The sequence below is a fragment of the Nicotiana tomentosiformis genome, chromosome 3 (genome assembly GCF_000390325.3).
Source record: "Nicotiana tomentosiformis chromosome 3, ASM39032v3, whole genome shotgun sequence".
Lineage (NCBI taxonomy): Eukaryota > Viridiplantae > Streptophyta > Magnoliopsida > Solanales > Solanaceae > Nicotiana > Nicotiana tomentosiformis.
In genome coordinates, this window is record NC_090814.1 from 137,352,799 (window position 1) to 137,366,746 (window position 13,948).

Here is a 13,948-nt window from a genome sequence, read left to right on the forward strand (position 1 = left end):
TTGTGTTAAAATGAAACATAAAAAATAGAATTGAAGGGCCAAAATGGAACAAGATTGAGATATAGTGCTAAAATAAAAAATAAGAATAAGTTGAATGAGTTGTATATGTATTTGGCATAGTTGAATTAGAATGGCATAGTCAACGGACAAGTATTGAATAACAAAACAGTGGCCAAGTTAGAAGTTTATAAGGCAATAGTGATGAAAAAGAGAGGAGGTCGCTTTCCTCTATATTTAGGGCCCAACGCGTCTTACACACGCCTAATGACATGGGCATCCACTTGGCAGTCCTTCTCTCATGAAATTTCCTATCTTTTCTTTAAGGATGCCTTTATTATCATTAAACTATTTCTGGCTAATTAATCAAAGATTGAATAGAGAGAAAAGTAAAGCAGAATATAACGTTTTAGATTGCAAAGGGAGAACATATTCCATCTCTTCTTAATCATTAGAAAAGTCCGATATTTGGAAAGGTTTTTCAATCATGTATTATTCAAATCAAACACGAGTAAATCAGTAATGAGAGACGGAGGGATATTATCCCACTCCATCGAATCATACATTGAAACAGATGCTCTAGAAAGACAATGAGCAATCTAATTTGTTGATTTCTTAACGGACCACAAAGAAAAAAAAAGGATCCCTTTGAGAAGAGTTTTAAAAAGAAAAGAAAATAGTTAACAATTAAAATGCTTAACTATAAGTTTCGGGTTCAAATAAAAAAAAAAAGAAATTCTAAATCCGAAGTTCTTTATCCGGTAATGGGTCTCTACTTGAATCTACGTTACTCTTTCCGTTCCAGTTTATTTAAACTTATTTCCTTTTTGGTTCGTTCTAAAAAGAATGACCCCTTTCTAAATTTGAAAACAATTTAGCTTAAACTTATAATTCTACCCTTAATGAGAAGTTTTTATACCCACACAAATACTCTGGACTACTTTTTGATTTGTTTAGGACTACAAATTTTAAAAGACTTTATTTTTTCTTAAACTTCGTGTTCAATCAAACAAGTTCACGTAAATTGAAACGAGGAGTAATATAAAAAAAAATATATCAAAGAATTAAAAAGGGAAACAATTGAACCATTAATTAATATTAGTCTTTAAAAGAAAAGGAAAGAATTGTAACCTTTGCTATTCTTTACACAAACGCAAAGTCTTCTCGCGTGGTTCCTCATATGCTTTTACCATTCCCCTCCTATATATACACACAAACCCCGTATTTTCATCATTACACAAAGCCCACCACTACAAGTCTTCTCTTTCTCATATTCTTCTTTCAATCAACGGCAATGGCTGCTACCAACAATGGCAACAACAACAATAACTCCGTTTCCAAGCCTTCCCTTTATCTTCAGGACATGGACGAGGTCCAGAAAGTGTTCAAACGGTTCGACACTAACGGAGACGGCATGATCTCCGCCGACGAGCTCTCCGGTGTTATCAATGCCCTTGGATCTGATACATCTCCCGACGAAGTCGCTCGTATGATGGACGAAATTGATACCGACAGAGACGGTTACATTAACCTCGATGAATTTGCCGAGTTCTGCAAGGGTGACGTTAATGGCGTCGGTGACGGTGGCGTCAACGAGCTTCGTGAAGCCTTTGACCTCTACGATCAGGACAGTAACGGCTTGATCTCCGCCGCTGAGCTCCACCAGATCCTGATTCGTTTGGGCGAAAGCTGCTCGGTTCAGGACTGTACCAAAATGATCAGCTCCGTCGATGCTGACGGCGACGGTTACGTTAACTTTGATGAGTTTAAGAAGATGATGACCAACAGCAAGTAGGCCCTGGGTTTTTATTTTTATCTTTGTTTACTTTACTCTCCTTTTAGCGGCTGATAAAGGTGAGGGCGCACGGATTGTAGTGCGTCCTTTGGTAGGGTATAGTTTCTACTTCTAACTGATGATAGACGGAGAAACCGTAAGTAAACCTTAGGTTGACGACGTTAACAGTATACGTAGTGGAATCTGAATTCACTACTTGATCTGTTGTTAATGAAATTTATTTTTTATCTTTCTGTTTTTCGTTTATTGTTAAATTAAAGTAAGCTTTACATTTTATAATCTTCTCCTATAAGGTAATAGAAAATGCAAGGAGAAATAGTTTTTAGTACTGAACCTAAATGATTTGTTTTATACTTCAATTACCTTACAAATTTGAACTGTCAATGTTTTTTCTCACAATAAACACATCTATGTTTCACATGCTCTAGAGTCCAAATAATTATTCAACTGTAATGTAATAAAATTAGCATTACTTTAAATTTATACCTTACGGTTTTGAACTATCCAATAAATAGGAGAAGAAATTAGGGGAGTGCTATTGCACAAAAAGATACGTGTCAAGTACTACATAATAATAATAATAAATTTAGTACTTTAAGATGATTAATGCACAAGAAAAGGACACAAGCAGACAACTTGCTCTAGAGATCAAGTTTGTGAGGTAGACGTTTTCCTTATGAAACAGTGATAACTTTATGTAGTAGCCGAGAAATGTCTAACCAGTTTAGGCAAGCTATTTTTTGGCTTAAAATTTTTTTTTCGTCTAAAGTTAATGTATTTGATCAAACTTTTCAGGGAATTTTTTTTTTTTTTAAAGTTACATATTTGACCAAAGTTTTCAAGAAAAAAAATATTTTTGACCAGAAGTAATATCTGGACGGTTTGCCCAAACTTTTAGATGACCGAGAAATGTGGTCGCGAGCAATTAAAATCTCTGGGGGCGGTGGTATGTCTGTACATATCATAACCTCACACTATTGCGAGTTAGGTACAATTTGAACAGTTACCTATGGTACATGAAAAATACTCTCTCCATTTCAATTTAGGTGGACTCATTTGATTGGGCATGGAGTTTAAGAAAATAGAAAACTTGTTTGAATTTATAGTGTAATGAGGCACATATATTTTGTGTGGCTATAAATCATTGTATAAAGATAAATTGTTTCTAAATAAGGAAAGAAGTCATTTTTTTTGGCACGGACTAAAATTGAAATAGATTCACATAAATTGAAACGGAGGCAGTATATGAATTATGATCCAATCTGTCCAATTAGATTAATTGAGGTTGGGCCAAGAAAGAGCTTAGGTGAGTACACCTTCTGCCATCATTATCAAAAATGCAGATCAAACAATTATAGTTTCAAACACCGAGTGTAATCAATTAAACAAAGTAGAAGGAAAAAATGAAACAAATATGAGTGTAATGAGCTGAACAAATGCAGTGGATGATGACTGGAACGACGTCAAAAGAATGCATATGTTTTTGGACATTCTCGGGAAGACGAGTTGGAGATTATGAGTGCGTCAATAAAGAAGGCATGATAAAGATTCATGGGTTAATTTGGGTTGGGCTAGAAATTAGAAAATGTGAAGGTGAAAACCAGATATCGAGCAGGTCAAAAGTGACGCCACAATGGAAATTAGAAACTATAGCAGTCATCCAATCCGTGAATATGTAGAGGGGTTGTACGGATTACATGCTTTTGACGCCCATATTATCTAGCAGCTTGTTTAGATCATGGATATGGATAGATTGTATCTTAAAATGAAACTTTTTATTATTCCGGAACAATAGATTTAACAATACAATATAACAACAATAACAATCCAGTATAATTTCACTAGTGGGGTATGGGGAGGATAATGTGTACGCAAACCTTACCCCTACTTTAGGGTAGAGAGACTGTTTCCGATAGACCCTCGGTTTCCTCCCTTCAAGAATTTCCCCACCTTGCTTACCAATACAATACAATAAATTTTAAATAAACAATCAAAACAAACATTATTTTGGGATAATAATACACGTGAGGGCTAACAACCATCCCAACAAGTGGTAAGACTTCAACTATTAATGCCAATTGGTGGTAAATTAAATTAAGCGAATTGATTAATATAGCAGGCAAAGACGACGAATACTGAAAGCGGCAGCTCTAACAGAGCAGCCCGCAAGGTCAAATTAAAGGATTCCTCGAAAGCGTAACTTTCTGCTGAATTCTGCCGCACCAATTTCTTGAAAAGGTCTACCAATTGCTTATTCTGTTACTACTTCACCTCTGCGTGCTTTGAGCTGCTGAGATCTTTCTCTCTACTGTTATTAGCTGGTAAAATGTAAAACCGAACTCGGGATTTGATCGAGCATCCAACACGACAATTTGGGATCGAGAGATGGTGATAAAATTCCAGAGATCGGTTCCTGCCTTGCCGAATTAGCCACCGGAATCACTAGACTTACCTTCGAGTTTACCGAGGTCATAACCGGTCCCGGGTATAACGGTCTCAAGGAACATATTATCAGCTTATTCGACAAGGCTCCGAAATTCCCGCAACTAACCGGACATTACGGCAGAAATCACGGAACATACCAAAAAAGAGAACAGTCAGCAAATCAGTGTCCTTTTTACTTTTTATAAGAACAATAGAATAATCTATATTATTATAAAAGTATGAATACAATGTCGGTTTACAAAAATAACCTTCTAATATTATGCATAATAACTCATAATAAAAGGACATAACCGAAATTCTAGATATTAGCCTTATAATCCTATTAGTTTTAGGACATAATACTATACGTTAGAACTCCTACATGATCACCTTTAGGAATCCTATTAGTATAATTACTTTTCGGCTGTCTAATTCATATAAAATTGAACAAGTAAATATATTTTATCATTTAATCCTATTACTTTTAGGATATACTTCTTAAAAATTTCTATTACTAATTTAATTTGAAAATGTATTTTAATGTCCTATTACTAATTTAATTTGAGAATGTATTATATTGTCCAAATCCATTTAGAAAAAGGAGAGCCTATATTATTATAAAAGCATAAATACAATATTAATATACCAAAATAGCCCAAAAATATTAAACGGAAGAACTCACAGGGAAAGGGCATAACTGCAATAACTTATTTTTTGGACTACAATACCTTCTATGCTAATTTTTAATATTTAACATTCTAGATTTAATAAAATTTGTCTATTAAATTCTTATTAAAAATATGTAGGAAGGTTTAATAAAATCAATTTCATCAGAATCCTCTGTATTGGTAATACGTTACCACTCCATAATGTCCAATACAAAAAAAAAAAGTAATATTAAATGGACTGCATAAAGAGTTGACATTGAGAAAAAAAATGCCCCTACAATAATATATTTTTATATTATATTTGAACTATTTTCCTACTCAAATAATATATTTTTTTAATTAATTTTTTGTGTAATATTAAAAAATACCCAATTATTAAACTATAACTAAGAAAATATTTAAGAATATAAATGTGAGGAAGAGAAAAAAAATGGTTGGTAAGAGTCAATACCACTAATGATTCTACAGACATAAAGATCTAAATGTGAAATATCATATCAATCTTTTACTCTTTGAAAATAAAATTTATGGTGGATAAAATTATAATTAAGATTAAATATTCAAAACAAGAGGTGAAGTGGTGAACTAATATTAGATCTAAATCAACATAGAATAAATTACTTTTTATGTTAAACTCAAATAATTAAATATTTCAATTAATTATTTAGCAAGAGAATCCAATTCAATTATTTTTTTAAATTCATCACATGAGTAAAATTCTTATTCAAGTTTAAAAAAATCTTAGAGTACATAAATTTATTCCATAAAAAGAGCGTTAAAATAAAAAGTAAAAAGGTTAATATACTATTAAGAATCAAAATGCTATACAAGTGTTTTAAGAAGCACAATCAAAGCTAAATACTCCCCATGTTTCAATTTATATGAATTTATTTTCTTTTCGGTCCGTGGCAAAAAGAATGACTCATTTCCTTATATGACAACAATTTACCTTTATACAATGATTTATAACCACACAAAATATATGTGACTCATTTTACACCACAAGTTCAAAAGTCTTCTCTCTTTTCTTAAACTTTGTGCCCAGTCAAATGGGTTTACATAAATTGAAACGGAGGGAGTATTAAACAAGAACAAGCTTTTAAGACTATATTATAAAGAGTCAACTCTGCTATAACGTGATTATTCTTTGTAGATGCCTTCGGTGGAATCGAAATAATATTCCTATGTCATGCATTACTTGCAAATATCATATCAAGAGGCATGACACTGTTAGCAATAATAGCAAGTGGTGTACGTGTACCAATAACGATGTTATTGTGAGGCCACCCACTTTAGATTTGATATACCTCTTCAAACAATTTAAATAACCATCACAAATATATCAAAGCAAAGCAATGGTGCTAAATTTATAAGAAAATCAGAATTAATAATATGGGATGAAGCACTTATGGCTAAGTGTCAAACAGAGTTCTAGAGATATATTGGATATTAATGAACCGTTTGGTGAAAAATTAATGGTTTGGGAGGTAATTTATGTCAAGTACTACCAGTAGTTCCAAAATCGACAAAAGCACAGACAGTAAAAGGCAGTTTGCCAAAGTTATACTTCTGGCCTCAAATGAAAAAGATTCAACTGAGAAATATAAAGTAAGAACAAATCCAGTATTCAGTGTCTTCTGGCTTCGTGTCGGAAACGAATAAGAGCATCCAATAAAAGATGATTTGGTTCTTCCTGAACACTTGGTTATCAATCCCAATGGTAATAGTAGTGCATTTAATAAGAGAAATATTTCTATCATTAGATTAAGACGCAATTTGTGCAAATCGCATGATAGAATTAAAAAGACATCTTAGCTAGCAGAAATGAATATGTTGATCAACTAAATTTATAGTAAGAACAAAATATTTTCTTGTTTTTGACTCATCAGAAAATGATACCAATAATTACCACCAAGAAGAATATTTAAATACTTTAATATCATTTGATCTTCCATTGTAATAGATTGATTTTGAAGAAAAATATGCCCGTCATGCTACTGAAAAATTTAAATACGTCGAATAGCTTATGTAATAGCACACAGATGGTATATAGAAGTTTTGACAATAACGTCATACATGCAAAAATTATGATACCGGTCAATGTGCTTCTAAGTATATTCTTATCCCTGAATTCAACTTTCGTCTTCCGAAACTAAGGAATATCCGTTTAAATTTGTGTGAAAATATTTTTTAGTATGTTTATGTTTTGCAAATAGAATAAATAAAGAACAAGGACAAACATCCTAAATATTGGACTATATTTACCGCAATATATTTTCTTATACGAACAACTGTATGTTGCACTTTCAAGAGGGATATCAAGATCGACAACAAGAGTTCTGGTTAAGGCAGAGCAACCAAAGCATTAGGAGGAAATATACACAAAAAAATATTGTCCGCAAAGAAGTGTTCGTTAAGATACCATCACATTAAATTCTTTAAAACTATAATACATAATTATCTAACTAACATGACAAAATTGATCATTTGTGTAAGTTTTGATGATGTCCTTTTATTTTAAATTCATGTATTATGCTAATGTAATAATTTTTTTCGGTATTTAGATGATTGTTATTATACATAAAAAAATTTTTATTAATTAAATTTTATTGTTCCTTCGTATAAATAAATATTTAAATCATCACGTGCCATTATTAACGTGCAACGCACGTTCATAGATACTAGTATCTTAAAAGTAGGTTCCTCTAATATATAAAGGAGGTCTCACAATTGTAACATACACTCATAAGCAATACATTATCGTTATTCTTTAAGTTCTTATTCTTTGGTATCTTGGTGTCAATCAAAGTATATTCATTTCGAGGGTGGACAACTTTCCTAGGCTAAAATTATTCAATCCGTATGGTTTGCAGTTAATTTATCGTTTAGTATCAAATTAATCTGTATATCCTTTAAACCACTAACAAATTTAATTGTTATCTGATTTTGAGGGTAAACATTTTGGCGCCCACCGTGTGGCTAAGGATAATAGAGGCATTTTGATGCAAATTATCATAACACACCCCATTTTATACTTGCTCTCTGAAGTATTTCTGATTTCAGGTTAGGGTCGAAAATTTCAAACCCACAGTATGTCCTTCTAAACATAGACACAGAATCCGACCACCATGGCATGAATAACAATGCAGCGCTCGGTAACGAGGTAACACCGGTCGATCTTGGTAGAATCCCGATGGTGGTTACCATTGACGCCTATTCGCATATTGCCATCGACACAAACCAGTCCACCGACCCCGAAAACAACGTGCGCAGGGAAGTGCGTTCGATTGCCCAAAACACGCACGACGGCAAAAATTATGGGATCAACCTGCGTATGATCTTTGAAATGCTACAGGCTCAACAGATGGCGATAGCTCAATTGCAGAACCAAGGTCGAACACCAAGCAGGAATGAACCCGAGCTCCCCCGGGAAGCCATCCGCAGGAACGAACCAATCTCGGAAAGAACGAGCGAGAGTGAATCGGGGACTAACCCCGAAATCATGAAATTGCTCGAAGAATTGACGAAACGAATAGAATTAAGGAAAAATAAAATCGAAGCCAACGATAAAAAGGTGGAAACCTACAATTTAAGGGTCGATCAAATCCCGAAAGTGCCCCCAATACTGAAGAGCCTGGATTCCAAGAAATTTATTCAGAAACCTTTTCCCCCAAGTGCGGCTCCAAAGCCGATCCCCAAGAAGTTTCGCATGCCTGATATTCCTAAGTACAATGGAACGACCGACCCAAATGAGCATGTGACCTCCTATATATGTGCCATCAAAGGAAACTACTTGGAGGATGATAAGATCGAGTCTGTCCTGTTGAAGAAATTCAGGGAGACCCTATCGAAAGGAGCTATGATATGGTATCACAACCTTCCTCCTAATTATATTGACTCGTTTGCTATGCTTGCAGAATCCTTTGTAAAGGCACACGCCGGGGCTATAAAGGTCGAGACGAGGAAGTCAAACAATTTCAAAGTAAAACAGAGGGATAACGAGATGCTCAGAGAATTCGTATCCCGATTCCAAATGTAACAGATAGATTTGCCCCCGGTCGTGGACGATTGGGTTGTTCAGGCTTTCACCCAAGGACTCAACGTTCGAAGCTCGCTGGCTTCATAGTAGTTGAAACAAAACTTGGTAGAATATACAGGAATCACTTGGATTGATGTCCATAACCAGTACCAATCAAAAATTAGGGTCGAAGATGACCAGCTTGGGACCCCTTCCGGATCCATACACCCCGTAAGGATCATCGACCGAGTCAAGAGAGACACCGATCACGAACCTAAATCAAACATGGATCGGTATCAACCATACAGTAGGGACCGGAAAAGTAGTAGGTCCGGGATAAACCCTATGAGAAATGAAAGAAGAAATGACCGAGGACAGAACAACCGAGGACTGATGAGCAAAAAGAGCTTTGACAGCCCCATCGGGTCTAAAGAAGCTCCAAGGCTATCAGAGTACAATTTCGGCATCGATGCCTCTGCTATCGTCTCCGTCATTGGACACATCAAAGACATCAAATGGACATGACCTTTGCAATCTGATCCAGCCCAAAGGGATCCTAACCTAATGTGCAAATATCACAGCACTCATGGTCACAAAAGGGAAGATTATCGACAATTAAGAGAAGAAGTATCCCAGTTGTTCAACAACGGACATCTCCGAGAATTCCTCAATGATCGGGCCATGAACCATTTCAGGAATAGGGATTCTAATAAATGAACCGAACCATAGAAACCTCGGCATGTCGTAAACATAATCATCGATGGGGTCGACATCCCCCAAGGACTGATGCTGAAGTGTACCAAACTTTCCATCATAAGGGAGAAACGGACTCGAGATTACCTACCGGAAGGAACCTTGTCATTCAACGACAAAGACGCAGAGGGGTCGCACAGCCCCACAATGATGCACTGGTAATATCGATACACATAAATAAATATCGAGTTAAATGTGTGTTGATTGATCCAGTTAGCTCGGACAACTTCATCAGATCGAGGGTCGTGGAACAACTCGGCCTACAAGATCAGATCGCACCTGCAGTCTGTGTCCTAAATGGGTTCAATATGTCCCGTGAAACCACTAAAGGGGAAATAACATTACAGGTGAACGTCACTGTAACCATTGAGTAAGGCAAGTTCTATGTAATCAAAGGGGATATAAGATACAACGCTTTGCTCAGAAGGCCATGGATTCACAACATGAGAGCAATACCCTCAACATTACACTAGGTGTTGAAATTCCCGATGCCCGAAGGAATCAAAACGGCTTACGTGGAACAACCAGACGCTAAGGAGATGTTCGCGGTTGATGAGGTGATCTCGGTAACCATACTCTCTGTGTCTAAGAATCTGAATCCAGTGGTCGAAAATGGGGCTAAATAGCCATCGCCGATATCAACCTCAACAGAATCAGAGGAGCAAGGGATAGACGGGGACAAGGACTACGGAGTCCCCAGGTCTTTCATAGCCCCCGATGATTCTGACGCTATAAAATCAACGGTCGAGGAACTAGAGCAAGTCATCCTAAGTGAACATTTGCCTGATCGAAAATTATACATAGGCACGGGGTTAAACCCCGTGCTCAGAAAAAAACTTATTCAATTTCTTATAGCTAATAAAGATTGTTTTGCTTAGTCCCACCTCAATATGACAGGGATACCGCCGGAAATAACCACTCATAAGCTAAGCTTGGATCTGAAGTTCCACCCGGTTAAGCAGAAGAGGAGGCTCCAATCCGAGGTCAAATATGCTTTCATCAAGGATGAAGTATCTAAACTCCTTAAAATAGGGTCCGTTCGGGAAGTTAAAAACCCAAATTGGTTAGAAAACGTAGTGGTAATTCCTAAGAAAGGTATAAATTAAGAATGTGTGTAGACTATAATGATTTGAATAAAGCATGTCCCAAGGACTTCTTCCCTTTGCCCAACATCGATCGCATGATCGATGCAACGGCCGACCACGAGATCCTCAGTTTTTTCGACGCCTACTCCGGGTACAATCAAATACGGATGAACCTGGGTGATCAGGAAAAAACCTCTTTTATCACTAAATACGGCACATACTACTATAACGTAATGTCATTCGGGTTAAAAAATGTCGGTGCCACTTACCAACGCCTAGTAAACCGGATGTTCGAAGAACAAATAGGAAAATCAATGGAGGTTTATATTGACAATATGTTGGTTAAGTCCATGCGAGCAGATGACCATTTAAAACACTTGCAGGAAACCTTCAACGTATTGAAAAAATACAATATGAAGCTAAACCCGGAGAAGTGTGCGTTCGAAATTGGATTGGGTAAATTCCTCGGATTCATGGTATCCAACCGGGGAATCGAGATCAACCCCAATAAGATCAAAGCCATCGAAGATATCACGGTCGTAGATAACTTAAAGGTCGTGCAAAGTCTAACCGGGCGTATAGCCGCTCTGGGGCGATTCATCTTGAGGTCCTCCGATAAGAGTCACTGATTTTTCTCAATATTAAAGAAAAAGAGTAACTTCTCATGGACTCCGGAATGCCAATGGGTCTTGGAAGAGCTCAAGCGATATCTATCGAGACTGTCGCTGCTCCACATGCCTAAGATAGATGAACATCTATACCTGTACTTGTCCGTCTTGTAGATAGTGGTAAGTGGAGTCCTGGTCCGGGAAGAAAAAGGTATGAAATTCCCAATTTACTTTGTTAGCCGAACTTTAGGTGAGGCCGAAACTAGATACCCTCACCTAGAGAAATTTGTGTTTGCCTTGCTAAGTGCCTCTAGGAAGTTGAAACCGTATTTTCAATGCCACCACATACATGTTGTGACTACTTACCCATTGAGAAATATAATGCATAAACTCGAACTCTCGGGACGGTTAGCCAAGTGGACCATTGAGTTCAGCGGGTACGATATTGAATATCGGCCCCGAACCGCCATTAAATCTCAAATTCTTGCAGACTTTGTGGTCGATTTTACGCCGGTGATGGTACCCGAAGTCAAAAGAGAGTTATTATTGAACTCGTGGACTTCTTTGGGGAACTAGGACCTCTTTTACAGATGGCTCCTCGAACGCAAATGGGTCCGAACTTGGCATCGTGTTAAAGCCATCAAAGGGAAATACAGTTAGACAATCTATTAGAACTATAAAATTGACTAACAACGAGGCCGAATATGAGGCCATGATTTAAGGTCTCGAACTAGCCAAAAGCTTGGGGGCGGAAGTGATCGAAGCTAAGTGTGATTCCCTCCTTGTGGTAAACCAAGTTAATGGGACGTTCGAGGTAAGAGAAGAATGAATGCAGAGATACCTGGATAAATTACAGGTAACATTACACTGGTTCAAGGAATGGTTTATATAACACATGCCTCGTGATCAAAACAATGAGGTTGATGCTCTCGCTAATTTAGGGTCGTCGGTAGAAGACAATAAGCTCAATTCAGGGGCAGTCGTACAACTAATGAGGTTGGTAGTCGAAGAGGGCCATGCCGAAATAAACTCAACGAGCCTAACATGAAATTGGAGAAACAAATACATAGAATACCTGAAAACTAGAAAATTGCCCTCGGATCCAAAGGAATCGAGGGCCCTACGTACGAAGGTAGCCCGATTAGTTTGTCCGAGGATGGAACCTTATTTAGAAGAACGTTCGATGGCCCGATCACGATATGTTTAGGACCGGGAGATATCGAGTACGTTCTAAGGGAAATTCACGAAGGCACCTGCGGAAATCATTCAGGTACCGAAGCATTGGTCCGTAAAATAATCAGGTCCAGTTACTACTGGATCGACATGTAAAAAGATACGAAGGAATTCATACGAATATGTGATGAGTGCCAAAGGCATGCTCCGATGATTCATCGAGCAGGAGAGCTGCTGCATTCGGTGTTGTCACCATGGCCATTCATGAAATGAGGGATGGACATCATTGACCCGCTTCCACGAGCACCTGGTAAGGCCCAATTTATTTTATTTATGACATGACTATTTTTATAAATGGGTGGAAGCCCAGGAATATGAGAAGGTCAGGGAAAAGGAGGTCATCGATTTTATCAGGACCATATCATATGTCGGATCGGAATACCAGCCGAGATCGTATGCGATAATGGGAAACAGTTCATTGGCAGCAAAGTAAGCAAGTTTCTCGAAGACCATAAGATCAAAGGGATATTATAAACTCCCTACCACCCTAGTGGGAATGGACAAACAAAATCCACCAATAAAACTATAATCCAAAACCTCAAAAAGAGGTTGATCGACGCCAAAGGAAAATGGAAGGATATCCTACCCAAAGTCCTATGGGCATATCGTACGACTTTGAAATCTAGTACCGAGGCAATCCCGTTCTCACTAGTTTACAGCGCCAAAGCTTTGATACCGGTCAAAGTCGGAGAACCGAGTTTCAGGTTCCGATATGCTGCCGAAGAAATAAATAACGAAACCCTGAACACAAACTTAGAACTACTAGACGAAAGGCGTGATGTCGCCCTCATCTGAATGGCAGCCCAAAAATAACGAATCGAGAGATATTGCAATCGAAGAGCCAACCTTCGACACTTTAATATCGGGGATTTGGTAGTAAGGAAGGTCACACCGAACACTCGGAATTCGAGCGAAGGAAAACTGGGACCGAACTGGGAGGGTCCTTATCAAATTATTGAGGTCACCGAGAAAAAGGGTCGTACAAACTCGGAACAATGAACGGTGAACAATTACCGAACAACTGGAATATAACCCACTTGAAGCGATATTACTGCTAAGGTACGACCCCGATCACCTTCTTTTACTCAGCTACATTTTTACTAACACTTGCAGGTACCCAACACAATTGTTTAGGCGCGAAAGCACGTGTTGCACTCTTTTTTCCTTGATCCAATTTTGTCCCAAATGGGTTTTCCGGCAAGGTTTTTAACGAGGCAACAGTGAAATCGTGCTAACTTAGAATCGAAGTCAACAGTATTCGAGGCTTATCTATGACAAACCCCGAACACTAGGGGGCATAATCTGGGGGAATGATTTTTTATTCTTGCGCTCGAACAATCTAGGCTCGGTCAATAAAATTCTCTGTA

General features: G+C 37.4%; 1 protein-coding gene across 1 annotated transcript; it reads left to right on the top strand.

Annotated features, from left to right (window-relative positions):
• The first annotated feature begins 1,291 nt into the window (after nucleotides 1–1,291).
• LOC104092794 (calcium-binding allergen Ole e 8-like) lies at nucleotides 1,292–1,792 on the top strand. Its single transcript, XM_009598461.4, has one exon. It carries the CDS (start codon nucleotides 1,292–1,294, stop codon nucleotides 1,790–1,792), a length of 501 nt encoding a protein of 166 aa, XP_009596756.3.
• Nucleotides 1,793–13,948: the final 12,156 nt, after the last annotated feature.